The 21506-nt window shown below is 48.0% G+C and overlaps 1 protein-coding gene across 3 annotated transcripts in view; it reads left to right on the forward strand.

The window, feature by feature from the left end:
- LOC121273154 (C-type lectin domain family 17, member A-like) overlaps nucleotides 1–19850 on the forward strand; it is a 171893-nt gene extending 152043 nt beyond the window's left edge. The window contains exons 1-8 of one of the 3 annotated variants that reach the window (XM_041180117.1): nucleotides 9086–9243; nucleotides 10845–10916; nucleotides 11718–11804; nucleotides 13108–13227; nucleotides 16036–16185; nucleotides 16921–17066; nucleotides 18112–18206; nucleotides 19133–19850. In XM_041180117.1, coding sequence (XP_041036051.1) covers nucleotides 9177–9243; nucleotides 10845–10916; nucleotides 11718–11804; nucleotides 13108–13227; nucleotides 16036–16185; nucleotides 16921–17066; nucleotides 18112–18206; nucleotides 19133–19307 — 912 coding nt within the window. In that variant the 5' untranslated portion in view covers nucleotides 9086–9176 and the 3' untranslated portion in view covers nucleotides 19308–19850. Of the gene's footprint in view, nucleotides 1–9085; nucleotides 9244–10844; nucleotides 10917–11717; nucleotides 11805–13107; nucleotides 13228–16035; nucleotides 16186–16920; nucleotides 17067–18111; nucleotides 18207–19132 lie in introns of those variants that run through there. The other 2 variants (XM_041180119.1, XM_041180118.1) reach the window with 2 other exon arrangements.
- Nucleotides 19851–21506: the final 1656 nt, after the last annotated feature.

The following is a 21506-nucleotide window of genomic DNA, read 5'->3' on the forward strand; positions in this document are numbered from 1 at the left end:
AGATGGTGAGAGAGATTGAGAGAGAGGGAGACAGAGAGAGAGATCGTGAGAGAGATTGAGAGAGAGGGAGACAGAGAGAGAGATGGTGAGAGAGATTGAGAGAGAGGGATACAGAGAGAGAGATGGTGAGAGATATTGAGAGAGAAGGAGACAGAGAGAGAGATGGTGAGAGAGATTGAGAGAGAGGGATACAGAGAGAGAGTTGGTGAGAGAGATTGAGAGAGAGGGACTGCTGCCCCTGAAGTCAGTACAACCAGCCTCTCATTCTGATCTCAGGGGAAGTGTCATTGTGAAATGGAACCAAGAGGCAGAAACAGTTTTGAGGAAGTTTTCGCACTGACATCAAGTTTGAGGAAAGACTGAGACACATCTGAGAGAGAGAGAGAAGCAGACAGGACAGGAACGGAGGAGAGTGACCCCTCAGACACAAACCATGGAGCAGGACACCGACTACATGAATATGAGACACATCAAAAACAATATGACAGCCCCCAGTGAACATAGGTTAAACTGTTCAACAGAGGGAGAGAGAGAGAGAGAGACAGGGGTTGTGGGACAGATGGAGTGATAGGGAGTGAGGGCAAGAAAGAGAGAAGGAGACAGAGAGAGAGATGGTGAGAGAGATTGAGAGAGAGGGAGACAGAGAGAGATCGTGACAGATATTCAGGCTAAGAGGGACAGAGAGAGAAATGCTGAGAGGGACTGAGAGTGAGAGAGACAGTGAGAGAGATGGTGCACAGTGCATACCTGATGGGCCAAATGGCCTCTTCTCCACCGTGTGATTCAGTGACAGCAACTACATGAATATGAGACACATCAGAACCGACAGGACAGCACTTAGTGAACATAGGTTAACATTTACACTAGATGGAGAGGGAGAGAGAGAGAGAATTATTGGGTGGGGGAAAGGTGAAGGGATTGAGAGTGCAGGAGACAGAGAGATAGAGACAGAAAGACAGAAAGATTATGAAAATTATAAAAAAACCGAGACACAGAGAGAGTGAGGAAAGGAATGAAAAAGAGAGTGTCAGGCAGAGAGAGACAGATGGTGAGAGAGATTGAGAAAGAGAGAGGCAGAGAAATGGAAATAAATATTGAGAATGGGAGAGACAGAGCGAGAGGTGTTGAGAGAGACAGAGAGATTGACAGAGACAGAGTGAGAGATGGGGTGAGAGATTAAGAGTGAGAGAGACAGAGAGAATGACATAGAGAGAGAGAGAGAGAGAGATGGTGCGAGAGCTTGAGAGAGAGAGGCACTGAGAGAGAGATCGTTACAGACATTGAGGCTGAGAGACAAAGAGAGAGAGATGGTGAGAGGAACTGAGAGTGAGGGAGACGTGAGAGAGATGGTGAGAAGGGCTGAGAGTGAGAGAGACAGCGAGAGAGATGGTGTGAGGGACTGAGAGTGAGAGAGACAGCGAGAGAGATGGTGCACAGTGCATACTCGATGGGCCAAAGGGCCTCTTCTGCACTGTGTGATTCTGTGATTCTGTGACAGCAACTACATGAATATGAGACACATCAGAACTGACAGGACAGCGCCAAGTGAACATAGGTGAACATTTACACTAGAGGGAGAGAGAGCAGTGAAGAGAACGACAGGGAGAGAGAGGGAGAGAGAGAGGGAGAGGGAAAGAGAGAGGATGAGGGGTTGGTATGTAAAAAAAACCAGGCCAGAGATACTCTGCTACCACTATACACTGCATAAAGCTACGGCATTCTGTGACACTCTAGCAGTTAGTGCAGATGGACGTACTGAGAGTTAGGGTGAGAGAGAGAGACAGAAGACATTGAAGAGACATTGAAGAGAATGAAAATTATAAAGAAACCGAGAGAGAAAGAGAGGAAAGGAATGAAAAAGAGAGAGAGAGAGAGAGAGAGTCAGACAGAGAGAAATGGTGAGAGAGATTGAGAGAGAGGGAGACAGAGAGAGAGATGGTGAGAGAGATTGAGAGAGAGCGAGACAGAGAGAGAGATTGAGAGAGAGGGAGACAGAGAGAGAGATGGTGAGAGAGATTGAGAGAGAGGAACTGCTGTCTCCGGGGTCAGTACAACCAGCCTCTCATTCTGAACTCAGGGGAAGTGTCATTGTGAAATGGAACCAAGAGGCAGAAACAGTTTTGAGGAAGTTTTCGCACTGACATCGAGTCTTAGGAAAGACTGAGACACATCTGAGAGAGAGAGAGAAGCAGACAGGACACGAACGGAGGAGAGAGACCCCTCAGACACAAACCATGGAGCAGGACAGCGACTACATGAATATGAGACACATCAAAAACAATATGACAGGGCCCAGTGAACATAGGTTAAACTGTTCAACAGAGGGAGAGGGAGAGAGAGAGAGAGAGACAGGGTTTGGGGGACAGATGGAGGGACAGGGAGTGAGGGCAAGAGAGAGAGAGGGAGACAGAGAGATACAGGGAGACAGAGAGAGAGATGGTGAGATAGATTGAGAGAGAGGGAGAGAGAGAGAGAGAGATGGTGAGAGAGATTGAGAGAGAGGGAGACAGAGAGAGAGATCGGTGAGAGAGATTGAGATGAGGGAACAGAGAGAGAGATGGTGAGAGAGATTGAGAGAGAGGGAGACAGATAGAGTAGATGGTGAGAGAGATTGAGATGAGGGAGAGAGAGAGAGATGGTGAGAGAGATTGAGAGAGAGGAGACAGAGAGAGATGGTGAGAGAGAATGAGAGAGAGGAGAGAGAGAGAGATGGTGAGAGAGATTGAGAGAGAGGAGACAGAGAGAGATGGTGAGAGAGATTGAGAGAGAGGGAGACAGAGAGAGAGAGATGGTGAGAGAGATTGAGAGAGAGAGACAGAGAGAGAGATGGTGAGAGAGATTGAGAGAGAGGGACTGCTGCCCCTTGAGTCAGTACAACCAGCCTCTCATTCTCATCTCAGGGGAAGTGTCATTGTGAAATGGAACCAAGAGGCAGAAACAGTTTTGAGGAAGTTTTCACCCTGACATCGAGTTTGAGGAAAGACTGAGACACATCTGAGAGAGAGAGAGAAGCAGACAGGACAGGAACGGAGGAGAGTGAACCCTCAGACACAAACCATGGAGCAGGACACCGACTACATGAATGTGAGACACATCAAAAACAATATGACAGGGCCCAGTGAACGTAGGTTAAACTGTTCAACAGAGGGAGAGGGAGAGAGAGAGAGAGAGAGACAGGGGTTGTGGGACAGATGGAGTGATAGGGAGTGAGGGAAAGAAACAGAGAGAAGGAGACAGAGAGAGAGATGGTGAGAGAGAATGAGAGAGAGGGAGACAGAGAGAGAGATTGAAAGAGAGGGAGACAGAGAGAGAGATGGTGAGAGAGATTGAGAGAGAGGGAGACAGAGAGAGAGATCGTGAGAGAGATTGAGAGAGAGGGAGACAGAGAGAGAGATGGTGAGAGAGATTGAGAGAGAGGGAGACAGAGAGAGAGATGGTGAGAGATATTGAGAGAGAAGGAGACAGAGAGAGAGATGGTGAGAGAGATTGAGAGAGAGGGATACAGAGAGAGAGTTGGTGAGAGAGATTGAGAGAGAGGGACTGCTGCCCCTGAAGTCAGTACAACCAGCCTCTCATTCTGATCTCAGGGGAAGTGTCATTGTGAAATGGAACCAAGAGGCAGAAACAGTTTTGAGGAAGTTTTCGCCCTGACATCAAGTTTGAGGAAAGACTGAGACACATCTGAGAGAGAGAGAGAAGCAGACAGGACAGGAACGGAGGAGAGTGACCCCTCAGACACAAACCATGGAGCAGGACACCGACTACATGAATATGAGACACATCAAAAACAATATGACAGCCCCCAGTGAACATAGGTTAAACTGTTCAACAGAGGGAGAGAGAGAGAGAGAGACAGGGGTTGTGGGACAGATGGAGTGATAGGGAGTGAGGGCAAGAAAGAGAGAAGGAGACAGAGAGAGAGATGGTGAGAGAGATTGAGAGAGAGGGAGACAGAGAGAGATCGTGACAGATATTCAGGCTAAGAGGGACAGAGAGAGAAATGCTGAGAGGGACTGAGAGTGAGAGAGACAGTGAGAGAGATGGTGCACAGTGCATACCTGATGGGCCAAATGGCCTCTTCTCCACCGTGTGATTCAGTGACAGCAACTACATGAATATGAGACACATCAGAACCGACAGGACAGCACTTAGTGAACATAGGTTAACATTTACACTAGATGGAGAGGGAGAGAGAGAGAGAATTATTGGGTGGGGGAAAGGTGAAGGGATTGAGAGTGCAGGAGACAGAGAGATAGAGACAGAAAGACAGAAAGATTATGAAAATTATAAAAAAACCGAGACACAGAGAGAGTGAGGAAAGGAATGAAAAAGAGAGTGTCAGGCAGAGAGAGACAGATGGTGAGAGAGATTGAGAAAGAGAGAGGCAGAGAAATGGAAATAAATATTGAGAATGGGAGAGACAGAGCGAGAGGTGTTGAGAGAGACAGAGAGATTGACAGAGACAGAGTGAGAGATGGGGTGAGAGATTAAGAGTGAGAGAGACAGAGAGAATGACATAGAGAGAGAGAGAGAGAGAGAGATGGTGCGAGAGCTTGAGAGAGAGAGGCACTGAGAGAGAGATCGTTACAGACATTGAGGCTGAGAGACAAAGAGAGAGAGATGGTGAGAGGAACTGAGAGTGAGGGAGACGTGAGAGAGATGGTGAGAAGGGCTGAGAGTGAGAGAGACAGCGAGAGAGATGGTGTGAGGGACTGAGAGTGAGAGAGACAGCGAGAGAGATGGTGCACAGTGCATACTCGATGGGCCAAAGGGCCTCTTCTGCACTGTGTGATTCTGTGATTCTGTGACAGCAACTACATGAATATGAGACACATCAGAACTGACAGGACAGCGCCAAGTGAACATAGGTGAACATTTACACTAGAGGGAGAGAGAGCAGTGAAGAGAACGACAGGGAGAGAGAGGGAGAGAGAGAGGGAGAGGGAAAGAGAGAGAATGAGGGGTTGGTATGTAAAAAAAACCAGGCCAGAGTTACTCTGCTACCACTATACACTGCATAAAGCTACGGCATTCTGTGACACTCTAGCAGTTAGTGCAGATGGACGTACTGAGAGTTAGGGTGAGAGAGAGAGACAGAAGACATTGAAGAGACATTGAAGAGAATGAAAATTATAAAGAAACCGAGAGAGAAAGAGAGGAAAGGAATGAAAAAGAGAGAGAGAGAGAGAGAGAGAGTCAGACAGAGAGAAATGGTGAGAGAGATTGAGAGAGAGGGAGACAGAGAGAGAGATGGTGAGAGAGATTGAGAGAGAGCGAGACAGAGAGAGAGATTGAGAGAGAGGGAGACAGAGAGAGAGATGGTGAGAGAGATTGAGAGAGAGGAACTGCTGTCTCCGGGGTCAGTACAACCAGCCTCTCATTCTGAACTCAGGGGAAGTGTCATTGTGAAATGGAACCAAGAGGCAGAAACAGTTTTGAGGAAGTTTTCGCACTGACATCGAGTCTTAGGAAAGACTGAGACACATCTGAGAGAGAGAGAGAAGCAGACAGGACACGAACGGAGGAGAGAGACCCCTCAGACACAAACCATGGAGCAGGACAGCGACTACATGAATATGAGACACATCAAAAACAATATGACAGGGCCCAGTGAACATAGGTTAAACTGTTCAACAGAGGGAGAGGGAGAGAGAGAGAGAGAGAGACAGGGTTTGGGGGACAGATGGAGGGACAGGGAGTGAGGGCAAGAGAGAGAGAGGGAGACAGAGAGATACAGGGAGACAGAGAGAGAGATGGTGAGATAGATTGAGAGAGAGGGAGAGAGAGAGAGAGAGATGGTGAGAGAGATTGAGAGAGAGGGAGACAGAGAGAGAGATGGTGAGAGAGATTGAGAGAGAGGGAAACAGAGAGAGAGATGGTGAGAGAGATTGAGAGAGAGGGAGACAGATAGGTAGATGGTGAGAGAGATTGAGATGAGGGAGAGAGAGAGAGATGGTGAGAGAGATTGAGAGAGAGAGAGACAGAGAGAGAGATGGTAAGAGAGATTGAGAGAGAGGGAGACAGAGAGAGATGGTGAGAGAGAATGAGAGAGAGGGAGACAGAGAGAGAGATGGTGAGAGAGATTGAGAGAGAGACAGAGAGAGAGATGGTGAGAGAGATTGAGAGAGAGGGACTGCTGCCCCTTGAGTCAGTACAACCAGCCTCTCATTCTCATCTCAGGGGAAGTGTCATTGTGAAATGGAACCAAGAGGCAGAAACAGTTTTGAGGAAGTTTTCACCCTGACATTGAGTTTGAGGAAAGACTGAGACACATCTGAGAGAGAGAGAGAAGCAGACAGGACACGAACGGAGGAGAGAGACCCCTCACACACAAACCATGGAGCAGGACACCGACTACATGAATGTGAGACACATCAAAAACAACATGACAGGGCCCAGTGAACGTAGGTTAAACTGTTCAACAGAGGGAGAGGGAGAGAGAGAGAGAGATACAGGGGTTGTGGGACAGATGGAGTGATAGGGAGTGAGGGCAAGAAACAGAGAGAAGGAGACAGAGAGAGAGATGGTGAGAGAGAATGAGAGAGAGGGAGACAGAGAGAGAGATTGAAAGAGAGGGAGACAGAGAGAGAGATGGTGAGAGAGATTGAGAGAGAGGGAGACAGAGAGAGAGATCGTGAGAGAGATTGAGAGAGAGGGAGACAGAGAGAGAGATGGTGAGAGAGATTGAGAGAGAGGGAGACAGAGAGAGAGATGGTGAGAGATATTGAGAGAGAAGGAGACAGAGAGAGAGATGGTGAGAGAGATTGAGAGAGAGGGATACAGAGAGAGAGTTGGTGAGAGAGATTGAGAGAGAGGGACTGCTGCCCCTGAAGTCAGTACAACCAGCCTCTCATTCTGATCTCAGGGGAAGTGTCATTGTGAAATGGAACCAAGAGGCAGAAACAGTTTTGAGGAAGTTTTCGCCCTGACATCAAGTCTGAGGGAAGACTGAGACACATCTGAGAGAGAGAGAGAAGCAGACAGGACAGGAACGGAGGAGAGTGACCCCTCAGACACAAAACATGGAGCAGGACACCGACTACATGAATATGAGACACATCAAAAACAACACGACAGCTCCCAGTGAACATAGGTTAAACTGTTCAAGAGAGGGAGAGAGAGAGAGAGACAGGGGTTGGGGGCAGATGGAGTGATAGGGAGTGAGGGCAAGAAACAGAGAGAAGGAGACAGAGAGAGAGATGGTGAGAGAGATTGAGAGAGAGGGAGACAGAGAGAGAGATGGTGAGAAAGATTGAGAGAGAGGGAGACAGAGAGAGAGAGATGGTGAGAGAGATTCAGAGAGAGGGAGACAGAGAGAGATCGTGACAGACATTGAGGCTGAGAGGGACAGAGAGAGAGATGGTGAGGGGGACTGAGACTGAGAGAGACAGTGAGAGCGATGGTGCACAGAGCATACTTGATGGGCCAAAGGGCCTCTTCTGCACTGTGTGATTCTGTGACGGCAACTACATGAATATGAGACACATCAGAACCGACAGGACAGCCTCAAGTGAACATAGGTTAACATTTACACTAGATGGAGAGGGAGAGAGAGAGAATTATGGGGTGGGAGACAGGTGAAGGGACTGAGAGTGCAGGAGAGAGAGAGATAGAGACAGAAAGACAGAAAGATTATGAAAACTATAAAAAAAACCGAGACTCAGAGAGAGGGAGGAAAGGAATGAAAAAGAGAGAGTCAGGCAGAGAGAGAGAGATGGTGAGAGAGATTGAGAAAGAGGGAGGCAGAGAAATTGAAATAAATATTGAGTGGGAGAGACAGAGAGAGAGGTGATGAGAGAGACAGAGAGATTGACAGAGACAGAGAGAGAGATGGTGAGAGAGATTAAGAATAAGAGAGACAGAGAGAGGGACATAGAGAGACAGAGACAGAGATGGTGCGAGAGATTGAGAGAGAGAGGCATTGAGAGAGAGATCGTTACAGACATTGAGGCTGAGACGTGAGAGAGATGGTGAGAGGAACTGAGAGTGAGAGAGACATGAGAGAGATGGTGAGAAGGGCTAAGAGTGAGAGAGACAGCGAGAGAGATGGTGTGAGGGACTGAGAGTGAGAGAGACAGCGAGAGAGATGGTGTGAGGGACTGAGAGTGAGAGAGACAGTAAGAGAGATGGTGCACAGTGCATACTCGATGGGCCAAAGGGCCTCTTCTGCACTGTGTGATTCTGTGATTCTGTGACAGCAACTACATGAATATGTGACACATCAGAACCGACAGGACAGCACCAAGTGAATATAGATTAACATTTACACTAGAGGGAGAGAGAGCAGTGAAGAGAAGGACAGGGAGAGAGAGGGAGAGAGAGAGGGAGAGGGAAAGAGAGAGGATGAGGGGTTGGTATGTAAAAAAAACCAGGCCAGAGATACTCTGCTACCACTATACACTGCATAAAGCTACGGCATTCTGTGACACTCTAGCAGTTAGTGCAGATGGAGGTACTGAGAGTTAGGGCGAGAGAGAGAGACAGAAGACATTGAAGAGACATTGAAGAGAATGAAAATTATAAAGAAACCGAGAGAGAAAGAGAGGAAAGGAATGAAAAAGAGAGAGAGAGAGAGAGTCAGACAGAGAGAAATGGTGAGAGAGATTGAGAGAGAGGGAGACAGAGAGAGAGATGGTGAAAGAGATGGTGAGAGAGATTGAGAGAGAGGGAGACAGTGAGAGAGATGGAAAGAGAGTTTGAGAGAGAGGGAGACAGAGAGAGTGATGGTGAGAGCGATTGAGAGAGAGGGAGACAGTGAGAGAGATTGAGAGAGAGAGAGACAGTGAGAGATGGTGAGAGAGATTGAGAGAGAGGGAGACAGAGAGAGATGGTGAGAGAGATTGAGTGAGAGAGAGATGGTGAAAGAGATGGTGAGAGAGATTGAGAGACAGGGAGACAGAGAGAAATGGCGAGAGAGATTGAGAGAGAGGGAGACAGAGAGAGAGATGGTGAGAGAGATTGAGAGAGAGGGACTGCTGCCCCTGGAGTCAGTACAACCAGCCTCTCATTCTGATCTCAGAGGAAGTGTCATTGTGAAATGGAACCAAGAGGCAGAAACAGTTTTGAGGAAGTTTTCGCCCTGACGTCGAGTTTGAGGAAAGACTGAGACACATCTGGGAGAGAGAGAGAAGCAGACAGGACAGGAACGGAGGAGAGTGAACCCTCAGACACAAACCATGGAGCAGGACACCAACTACATGAATATGAGACACATCAAAAACAACACAACAGCCCCCAGTGAACGTAGGTTGAACTGCTCATTAGAGTGAGAGAGAGAGAGAGGGGAGGGAGAAAGAGAGAGACTGAGGGGTTGGGGTGCAGATGGTGGGACAGAGAGTTAGGGTGGGAGAGAGAGAGAGACAGAAAGAATATGACAATTATAAAGACACTGAGTGACAAAGAGAGCAAGATAAGGAATGAAAAGGAGAGACAGACAATCAGACAGAGAGAGAGAGATGGGGAGAGAGAGATGGTGAGTGAGACTGAGTAAGGGAGAGGAAGAGAAATGGAGAGATATATTGAGAGTGTGAGAGAAAGAGAGAGAGAGAAAGTGAGAGACATTGAGAATGAGAAAGACAGAGAGAGGTAGGGTTAGAGAGTTTGAGAGTGAGAGAGACTGAGAGAGATATGGTGCGAGGGGAAGAGAAAAACAGAGAGAGAGATGGTGAGAGTGTTTGAGAGAGAGAGACAGAGAGAGAGATGGTGAGAGAGATTGAGAGAGAGGGAGACAGAGAGAGATCGTGAGTGAGATGGTGCACAATGCATACTTGAAGGGCCAAAGGGCCTCTTCTTCACTGTGTGATTCTGTGACAGCAACTACATGAATATGAGACACATCAGAACTGACAGGACAGCACCAAGTGAACATAGGTTAACATTTAGACTTGATGGAGAGGGAGAGAGAGAGAATTATGGTTTGGGGGACAGGTGAAGGGACTGAGAGTGCAGGAGAGAGAAAGAGATAGAGACAGAAAGACCAGAAAGATTATGAAAATTATAAAAAAAACTGAGACTCAGAGAGAGGGAGGAAAGGAATGATAAAGAGAGAGTCAGGCAGAGAGAGAGAGATGGTGAGAGAGATTGAGAAAGAGAGAGGCAGAGAAATGGAAATAAATATTGAGTGTGGGAGAGACAGAGAGAAAGGTGATGAGAGAGACAGAGAGATTGACAGAGACAGAGCGAGAGATGGTGAGAGAGATTAAGGGTGAGAGAGACAGAGAGAGTGACTTAGAGAGACAGAGAATGTAGGTTAAACTGTTCAATGGAGGGAGAGAGAGAGAGGTTGAGAGTGAGAGGGACAGAGAGAGAGGGATAGAAACAGAGGGTGAGATGGAGAGAGTGAGGGGGGAACATAGTGAGATTGAGATGGAGGGGTAACTACACGGTATCTAACCCTGTGCTATACCTGTCCTGGGAGTGTTTGATGGGGACAGTGTAGAGGGAGATTTACTCTGTATCTAACCCCGTGCTGTACCTGTCCTGGGAGTGTTTGATGGGGACAGTGTAGAGGGAGATTTACTCTGTATCTAACCCCGTGCTGTACCTGTCCTGGGAGTGTTTGACGGGGACAGTGTAGAGGGAGCTTTACTCTGTATCTAACCCCGTGCTGTACCTGTCCTGGGAGTGTTTGATGGGGACGGTGTAGAGGGAGCTTTACTCTGTATCTAACCCCGTGCTGTACCTGTCCTGGGAGAGTTTGATGGGGACGGTGTAGAGGGATCTTTACTCTGTATCTAACCCCGTGCTGTACCTGTCCTGGGAGTGTTTGATGGGGACGGTGTAGAGGGATCTTTACTCTGTATCTAACTCTCATCCATTGTATAGTTTCTGTTTCCATTTTCCAGATGATCTGGAGATCTCATACGCGGAGCTGAATCTTCTTCCTGCCTCCGGGACATCTAAGCCCCATACAACAGGTCAGTTACGGATATCGTATGTTGGTCGTAAGATACTGATTCGTGCCCAACCTGCTGCACTTTAGTCGTTTCTCAATTGCGTTGAACATGATGCATTAGGTAGACCCTGATTCTTTCAGTTTCATCTTAAATTACGTCTGAGTCAATATCGTAGCTGATCCATCTCCTCTCTGCTTGTTACACCTTAGTTTCGTATCTGTTAGACCTTAGTTATGGGTCTGCTAATCTCTGTTTGGAAATCGAATACACTCCTCCTGTCACAACTGTGCGACACGTCTCTTCCGTCAGTTACATCTCAGTTACATTTCCGTTGCATCGTAGTAACGTCACAGTTAAGCAAGAGTCCTCTCCCTGTTGTACTCCTGTAGTACGTCACTTGCTTCTTAGTTGCGTGTGTGTTACGTCTCAATTACACTTCGCTTACACGTCCATCGCACATCCGTTGTATCTTAGCTGCGTTTCTGTTAGACCTCAGCCACGTGACGATCGCACCGTAGCTACGTGCCTGCTGTTCCTCGGTTTCCATGCCTTCTCGTTTTGTGTTACACGTGTTCTATTGGTGAATTAAGTCTTTGCTAAGTCACATTTACTTGTAACTGCCTGTAGCTGCAGTTGAGATGCACCTGGTTACGTTCTAGTTAGGTCTTGGCGTGCTCCAGAGCTGAGTGTCATGTCGGTGTGCGTGTTGTTGGTCTGTCGTTGGCCTCTGCTTCCCACCTACGTCACACGTACTGACCAAACTGTCCTCACATTCTTCATCCCTTCTCACTCCCTCTCTCCCTCTCTCTCCAACTCTCGTAGGTGAACAGGAACCAAGTTACGCCCAGGTCAACTTCACTCCGCAGAGTCCGCAGCAGAACCAAGTCCCGGAGGTGACCCCGGATAAAGGTCAGTCATCCTGGGAGTGTGGGGTCAGAGGTCACAATGGTTCAGGGCAGACGGGGGGAGGGACGTGGTGAAGGGTGAGGGGATTCACCTCCCGATCCCTGTAACCTCCTCCAGCCCCTACAACTCTCACTATCTCTGTAACCTCTTCCAGCCCCTACACCCCTCCCTATCTCTGTAACCTCCTCCAGCCCCTACACCCCTCCCTATCTCTGTAACTTCCTCCAGCACCGACAACACTCCCTATCTCTATAACCTCCTCCAGCCCCTACAACTCTCACTATCTCTGTAACCTCCTCCAGCCCCTACACCCCTCCCTATCTCTGTAACCTCCTCCAGCCCCTACACCCCTCCCTATCTCTGTAACCTCCTCCAGCCACTACACCCCTCCCTATCTCTGTAACCTCCTCCAGCCCCTACACCCCTCCCTATCTCTGTAACTTCCTCCAGCACCTACAACACTCCTTATCTCTATAACCTCCTCCAGCCCCTACAACTCTCACTATCTCTGTAACCTCCTCCAGCCCCTACACCCCTCCCTATCTCTGTAATTTCCTCCAGCCCCTACAACCCTCCCTATCTCTGTAACCTCCGCCAGCCCCTACACCCCTCTCTATCTCTGTAACCTCCTCCAATCCCTACAACCCTCCCTATCTCTGTAACCTCCTCCAGCCCCTACAACCCTCCCTATCTGTGTAACCTCCTCCAGTCCCTACAACCCTGACTATCTCTGTAACCACCTACAGTCCCTACAACCCTCCCTATCTCTGTAACCTCCTCCAGCCCCTAAAACCCTGACTATCTCTGTAACCTCCTACAGTCCCTACAACCCTCCCTATCTCTGTAATCTCCTCCAGCCCCTACAACCCTCCCTTTCCCTGTAACCTCCTACAGCTCTCTCTGCCTCTCTCTCTCTGTTTCACGCTCCCTTCCTCCCTCTCTCTGCTTCTCTCTCTGTCTCTCTCTGTCTGTCTCCCTGCTTCTTCCACTCTGTTTCTTTCTCTCCCTCTCTCCGTCTCTCTCTCTGTCTGTCTGTCTCTCTCTCTACACCTTTAGGACGATCCTTGTACCGATCTCTGTGTCTGAGCTTTTGCTTTCCTGTCCCTAATATCTCCCTGTGTGACTCGGTGTTCGATTCTCTATGATAATCCTCCTGGACCGTGCGCTGGGATGTGAAATCAGGGATATAAACGAGTAACGTGGTTGTTGTTTCTCTCGATAAGGGAGGTAGATACGTCACCATTGTCTGTACCGTGCAGATACACAGGCTGCTCAACATGGGTCAATCTTTAATTCTCTATTCCAGATGAAATTGGAAAGGAAACAGCTGGAGGAAGAAGATCAAAAAAATCCAGATGTCTCATCGTGGTCGGCATCATTGTCATAATCTGCAACTTCGTAATTATTACAGGTCTCACAGTACATGGTATGGAGAGGAACATCTCAATGTAAAAGCCTGATAAATACCACACCCTTCACTGTAACACTCTGATATATCCCACACCACTCACTGTAACACTCTGATATATCCCACACCCCTCACTGTAACACTGATATATCCCACACCGCTCACTGTAACACTCTGATATATCCCACACCCCTCACTGTAACACTGATATATCCCACGACCCTCACTGTAACAGTCTGATATATCCCACACCCCTCACTGTAACAGTGATATATCCCACACCCCTCACTGTAACACTCTGATGTATCCCACACCACTCACTGTAACACTCTGATATATCCCACACCCCTCATTGTAACACTCTGATATATCCCACACTCCTCGCTGTAACACTCTGATGTATCCCACACCCCTCAATGTAACACTCTGATATATCCCACACTCCTCGCTGTAACACTCTGATGTATCCCACACCCCTCAATGTAACACTCTGATATATCCCACACCCCTCGCTGTAACACTCTGATGTATCCCACACCCCTCACTGTAACACTCTGATATATCCCACAACCCTCACCGTAACACTCTGATACACACCACACCCCTCACTGTAACACTGTGATATATCACACACCCCTCACTGTAACACTCTGATGTATCCACACCCCTCACTGTAACACTCTGATATATCACACATCCCTCAGTGCAACACCCTGATATATGCCACACCCCTCACTGTAACACTCTGATATATCCCACACCCCTCACTGTAACACTCTGATATATCCCACACCTCTCACTGTAACACCCTGATATATCCCACACCCCTCACTGTAACAGCCTGATATATCGCACACCCCTCACTGTAACACTCTGATATACCCCACACCCCTCACTGTAACACTCTGATATATCCCACACCCCTCACTGTAACACTCTGATATATCCCACGCCCCTCTCTGTAGTACTCTGATATATCCCACACCACTCACTGTAACACTCTGATATATCCCACACCACTCACTGTAACACTCTGATATATCCCACACCACTCACTGTAACTCTGATATATCCCACACCCCTCACTGTAACACTTATATATCTCACACCCCGCACTGTAATACTCTGATATATCCCACACCTCTCACTGTAACACTGATATATCCCACACCCCTCACTGTAACACACTGATATATCTCGCACTCCTCACTGTAACACTCTGATATATCACACACCCCTCACTGTAACACTTGGATATATGCCACACCCCTCACTGTAACACTCTGATGTATCCACACCACTCACTGTAACACTCTGATATATCACACACCCCTCACAGTAACACTGTGATATATCCCACACCCCTCACTGTAACACTCTGATATATCCCACACCCCTCACTGTAACATCTGATATATCCCGCACTCCTCACAGCAACACTCTGATATATCCCACACCCCTCACTGTAACACTCTGATACAACCCACACCCCTCACTGCAACACACTGATATAATCCACACCCCTCACTGCAACACACTGATATAATCCACACCCCTCACTGTAACACATTGATATATCTCGCACCCCTCACTGTAACACTCTGATATATCACACACCCCTCACTGTAACACTCGGATATATCCCACACCACTCACTATAACACTCTGATATATCCCACACCCCTCACTGTAACACTCTGATACAACCCACACCCCTCACTGCAACACACTGATATAATCCACACCCCTCACTGTAACACATTGATATATCTCGCACCCCTCACTGTAACACTCTGATATATCACACACCCCTCACTGTAACACTCGGATATATCCCACACCACTCACTATAACACTCTGATATATCCCACACCCCTCACTGTAACACCCTGATATATCCCACACCCCTCACTGTAACACTCTGATATATCACACACCCCTCACTGTAACACTCTGATATATCCTACACCCCTCACTGTAACACTTTGATATATCCCACACCACTCACTGAAACACTCTGATATATCACACACCCCTGACAGTAACACTCTGATATATCCCACACCTCTCACTGTAACACTCTGATATACCCCACACCCCTCACTGTAACACTCTGATATAACCCACACCCCTCACTGTAACACTCTGATATATCCCACACCCCTCACTATAACACTCTGATATAACCCACACCCCTCACTGTCACACTCTGATATATCCCATACCCCTGACAGTAACACTCTGATATATCCAACATCCCTCACTGTAACACTCTGATATATCCCACATCCCTCAGTGCAACACCCTGATATATCCTACACCTCTCACTGTAACACTTTGATATATCACACACCCCTCACTGTAACACTCTGATATATCACACACCCCTCACTGTAACACTCTGACATATCACACACCCCTCACTGTAACACTCTGACATATCACACACCCCTCACTGTAACACTCTGATATATCCCACACCCCTCAGTGTAACACTCAGTTATAACCCACAACCCTCACTGTAACACTCTGATATATCCCACACCGCTTGCTGTAACACTCTGATATATCCCACACCCCTCAAAGTAACACTCTGATATAACCCACACCCCTCACTGTAACACTCTGATATATCCCACACCCCTCACTGTAACACTCTGATATATCCCACACCCCTCACAGTAACACTCTGATATATCCCACACCACTCACTGTAACACTGATATATCCCAACACCTCACTGTAACACTCTGATATATCCCACACCCCTCACTGTAACACTCTGATATATCCCACACTATCACTCATTCTGACTCTATCTCTCAGTTCTACAGATGAACAAGGAGCACGTTGAAGATGACCCCCTGAACCGGACCTTGGCTATTGCCCTGCGGAACCTGACAGAGCTGAATGGAAAGTTCCAGAAATTGTCCGAGACTGCACAATCGCTCTGCCCAATGCTCCGAAGCTGTTCAGGTGAGTGGGAGCTACCGACCGTACTCCTGCCCCCTCCCGCAACATCCCACGCTCTGTCCCATTGGGATCACTCGCACCCCCTGTTTCGCCACAGCCACCCCCTGTCTCTCCACCCCCACCCAAACCCCGAAATAAACTGTGGGGGCCGGAGGTCAAAGGGGAACGTCAAAACTGAGACTGAGAGATTGTTGTTGGGGATGGAGGGTCACAGAACTGAGGGGGTTAAGGTACAGAGCAGATCCAATAGAATGGTGTAAAATACCTCAGAGGGGCTGAATGGGCCTCCTCCAGTTCCTGTGTAACAGATTAGAAAGGGGATGAATGGCCTCCTCCAGTTCCTGTGTAACAGGCTAGAAAGGGGCTAAATGGCCTCCTCCTGTTCCTGTGTAACAGGCTCGAGAGGGGCTGAATGGCCTCCTCCTGTTCCTGTGTAACAGGCTTGAGAGGGGCTGAATGGCCTCCTCCTGTTCCTGTGTAACAGGCTCGAGAGGGGCTGAATGGCCTCCTCCTGTTCCTGTGTAACAGGCTCGAGAGGGGCTGAATGGCCTCCTCCTGTTCCTGTGTAACAGACTCGAGAGGGACTGAATGGCCTCCTCCTGTTCCTGTGTAACAGGCTCGAGAGGGGCTGAATGGCCTCCTCCTGTTCCTGTGTTACAGGCTTGAGAGGGGCTGAATGGCCTCCTCCTGTTCCTTATGTTTCGATGTATTTCTCTGAATTAAGTCTTTATAATTCAGCAGAGTCTCTCTGTCCGAGCGGCTGGGAAGATCATAATCATCATTGTTATAGATTCTCAACGGATACAGTAAACTGGGACTCGGCAAAACAACAATGTGAATCCCTAAATTCACACCTCATCATCATAAATACAGAACAGGAACAGGTGAGAATGACAGATGCATCAGTCAGAGTGAGATAGAGAGAGAATATCCCCCAACACTGTCCCCATCAAACACTCCCAGGACAGGTACAGCACGGGGTTAGATACAGAGTAAATCTCCCCCTACACCGTCCCCATCAAACACTCCCAGGACAGGTACAGCACGGGGTTAGATACAGAGTAAATCTCCCCCTACACCGTCCCCATCAAACACTCCCAGGACAGGTACAGCACGGGGTTAGATACAGAGTAAATCTCCCCCTACACCGTCCCCATCAAACACTCCCAGGACAGGTACAGCACGGGGTTAGATACAGAGTAAAGCTCCCTCTACACCGTCCCCATCAAACACTCCCAGGACAGGTACAGCACGGGGATAGATACAGAGTAAACCTCCCTCTACACTGTCCCCATCAAACACTCCCAGGACAGGTACAGTACAGGGTTAGATACAGAGTAAAACTCCCTCTACACCGTCCCCATCAAACACTCCCAGGACAGGTACAGCACGGGGATAGATACAGAGTAAATCTCCCTCTACACTGTCCCCATCAAACACTCCCAGGACAGGTACAGTACAGGGTTAGATACAGAGTAAAGCTTCCTCTACACTACATGGACGAGGGTTTCAGCAGTCGATGAGCTGAGACCGGGGAGGTTCTGGGCGATGAGTTGGGAAGAGGCCGTCTTGGTGATGATGTGGATATGAGGTGGGAATCCCATCTCCAGGTTAAACACGACCCCAGGTTTGTGAACAGTCTGGTTTAGACTCAGGGAGTTCCCAGGATAGAGTCGGTAACTCGGGAATGGAGTTTGGAACAGAGACGGAAAACAACAGCTTCAGTCTTCCCGATATTTAATCAGAGGGAATGAGGGAGAATTTCCTGAGAAAGGGTTTGGGGCAATTTGTGTATCAGTTGTTTGTGTGTGTGAGTGTGTGAGTGTGAGTGTGTGTGTGTGTCCGTGTGTGTGTGTGTGTGTGTGAGTTAAGGCAGTCATACTAACTAATCACATTCCATCATTGTATCTGCTGCGGAATTTCATAAAGAAATCTATCGAGAATTATCCTGGGGATTATTGGATCGGACTAACAGATCGGGGGAGTGAAGGAAACTGGACATGGGTTGATGGGACCCCAGTGAGGTGAGTCCCAGCGTTGCATGGAGAGAGAGGGGGACATTGGGATCAGTTTGGGATTGATACGAGGCTATGGGGAGAGAGTGGGTCAGTGGGATTAGTTTGGGATTGATACAGGGCTACAGGGAGAGAGTGGGACAGTGGAATTAGTTTGGGATTAATACAGGCCTGTGGGGAGAGAGTGGGGCAGTGGGATTAGTTTGGGATTTGTACTGGGCTATGGGGTGAGAGTGGGACAGTGGGATTGGTTTGGGATTGATACAGGGCTATGGGGAGAGAGCAGGACAGTGGGATTGGTTTGGGATTGATACAGGGCTATGGTGAGAGTGCGGGATAATGGGATTAGTTTGGGATTGATACAGGGTTATGGAGAGAGAGCAGGACAGTTGTATAGTTTGGGGATTTGTACAGGGCCATGGGGAAAGAATCGGGCAGTGGAATTAGCTTGGGATTGATACAGAGACACGGGGAGTGAGCGGGCCAGTGGGATTAGTTTGGGATTGATACAGGGCTATGGGGAGACAGCAGGGCAGTGGGATTAGTTTGTGGATTGATACAGGGCTATGGGGTGAGAGCAGGGACAGTGGGATTAGTTTGGGATTGATACAGGTCTATGGGGAGAGAGCGGGGCAGTGGGATTAGTTTAGGGATTGATACAGGACCATGGGGAGAGAGGGGACAGTGGGATTAGCTTGGGATTGATACAGGGCTATGGAGAGAGAGTGGGACAGTGGGATTAGTTTGGGATTGATACAGGGCTATGGGGAGAGAGTGGGACAGTGGGATTAGTTTGGGGATTGATACAGGGCTATAGGGAGAGAGTGGGACATTGGGATTAGTCGGGGATATGTACAGGGCTGTAGGAATCTTGTTGATCCTGTGCAGGAATGTGACGGATTTTTATCAGTATTTTTTATTTCTCCATTTCCCAGTTTTACTCAGTGGTATGGGGGTGAACCGAATAATTGGAATGATCATGAAAACTGCGCCTTTATCAGAAGAACCGACTGGAATGATGTCAGTTGTACCGATCAGTTCCGTTTCATCTGTGAGAAAAGGGCACTGCCCTGCGTCGAGCCAGCTGATATTGAGAAATATTGTTCCTGAAGAGAGACTGGGACACAGAACGAGAGTGTCAGGATTGTCCACAGATCCCCAGCCGCTCCTCCCTTCCCCTCATTGCCCGACTGCTCGAGACCACGTCCAAAAGGTGGAAGTTCATCTGTTCCCCTTTTCTCCCAGGTTGAGCCTCCTGCAGCGCCCCCAGTGGTGGGAGATGGGAATGACAGCGTGACGGTTGACATTGGAAAACCCCATTATAAATCCAGGCAGGAATCCGGCGACATGTAACAGGACAGAAGTCCTGCATTTCTCTAGCATCTTTCACTAATTCAGATGATCCCCAACCTGCTTTTGCAGCCAATGAAGCAACTCCTTACAATGTTTTCATAGTTGTCATGTCAGAAACAAGGCATTCAATCTGCGTGCAGTAAGCCCCCACTGGACTCGGGATTAAACTCAGTCACATCAGAAATACCCTTTGGACTTTTTCTTCTCAGACTCTGTAAATCATGTGAACTCATTTCAATCTCCACGGTTCTTGTACTGTTACTATCCATAGTTGTAAAAGTTTCCTCTTTTTGTCCTCCATTACTGCGTCTGTGCATTTGTGTATGTGTGTGTATGTATACATCAATGTGTGTGTGTGTGTGTGTTTGTGTGTGTTTCTATGTGTGAGTGTTTGAATGTGAGAAGGTGAGGTGTTTTTATGTGTGTGTGAGCGTGAGTGTGTTTGTGTGTGTTGTTGTATGTGTGTGTGAGTGTTTGAATGTGAGAATGTGAGGTGTTTTTATGTGTGTGTGTGAGCATGAGTGTGTTGTGTGAATGTGTGTGTGAGTAGGTGTGTATGTGCGTTTGTGAGAATATGTTTGGGTGAATGTGTGTGTTTGTGCGAGTGTGGGTGTGTGTGTGGGTGTGTGTGTGGGTGTGTGTGTGGGTGTGTGTGTGGGTGTGTGTGTGGGTGTGTGTGTGGGTGTGTGTGTGGTTGTGTGTGTGGTTGTGTGGGTGGTTGTGTGGGTGGTTGTGTGGGTGGTTGTGTGGGTGGTTGTGTGAGAGTGTGTGTGGTTGTGTGTGGATGTGAATATGGAGGTTGACATTGTGAACATTCCTGCTCCGGGTTTTAAATATAAATAAACTAACCAGAGTTGATCATAATGTGAGTTTGCTGTGAGTGATTAGTAAAGTGGATCAGACACACTGAGGGTTTGGGAAAACACACCACAACATACTTCACAAAGAATTCAAAACACCTTCTGCGTATGGACAGTTGGTGAGAGACAGAAGTACAGTTTGCCTGTCTCTCTCCTGTCCGGAACAGTTCATTCTGAGGAACCTACCAACTCAGACATGTGTACAAGATCTCCAACTTTGTAATACTGCTCCCAACTTCTCAATTCCTTCATACACCAGCCTACGTACTTTTGCTGTAACCAATCCCTTAGGCATGTTCGGTGTCCTGATGTTTACCCAGGAAGTGACCACAATGAGCAGGAAAACACAATTGTTTCTTTTACCGATTAACTGAAATCTGTGTCCCTCTCGTCCTCGCTCCTTCCCCCAACGAGACAGTTTCTCCCTATCTATCCACGATGCTGCTATCCCTTTCATAGACACATAGAAACTCGGGGCAGGAGTAGGCCATTCGGCCCTTCGAGCCTGCTCTGCCATTCATTATGATCATAGCTGATCATCCAACTCAATAGCCTGCTCCCGCTTTCTCCCCATACCCTTTGAGACCTTTCACCCCAAGAGCTATATCTAACTTCTCATTGAAAACATATAATGTTTTGGTCTCAACTACTTTCTGTGGTAACGAATTCCACAGACTCACCACTCTCTGGGTGAAGAAATTTCTCCTCATCTCAGTCCTAAATGATCTACCCCATATCATCAGACTGTGACCCCTGGTTCTGGACTCACCCACCATCGGGAACATCCTTCCTGCATCTACCCTGTCTAGTTCTGTTAGAATTTTATAGGTTTCTGTGAGATACCCCCCCTCATTCTTCTGAACTCCAGTGAATATAATGCTAATCCACTCAATCTATCAACATCTGTCAGCCCCGCCATCCCAGGAATCAGTTGGGTAAACCATCGCTGCAATCCCTCTACAGCAAGAACATCCTTCCTCAGATAAGGAAACCAAAACTGCACACAATATTCCAGGTGTGGTCTCACCAAGGCCCTGTACAATTGCAGCAAGACATCCCTGTTCCTGTACTCGAATCCTCTCGCTATGAAGGCCAA

Source organism: Carcharodon carcharias, chromosome 40 (assembly GCF_017639515.1).
Source record: "Carcharodon carcharias isolate sCarCar2 chromosome 40, sCarCar2.pri, whole genome shotgun sequence".
Classification (NCBI taxonomy): domain Eukaryota; kingdom Metazoa; phylum Chordata; class Chondrichthyes; order Lamniformes; family Lamnidae; genus Carcharodon; species Carcharodon carcharias.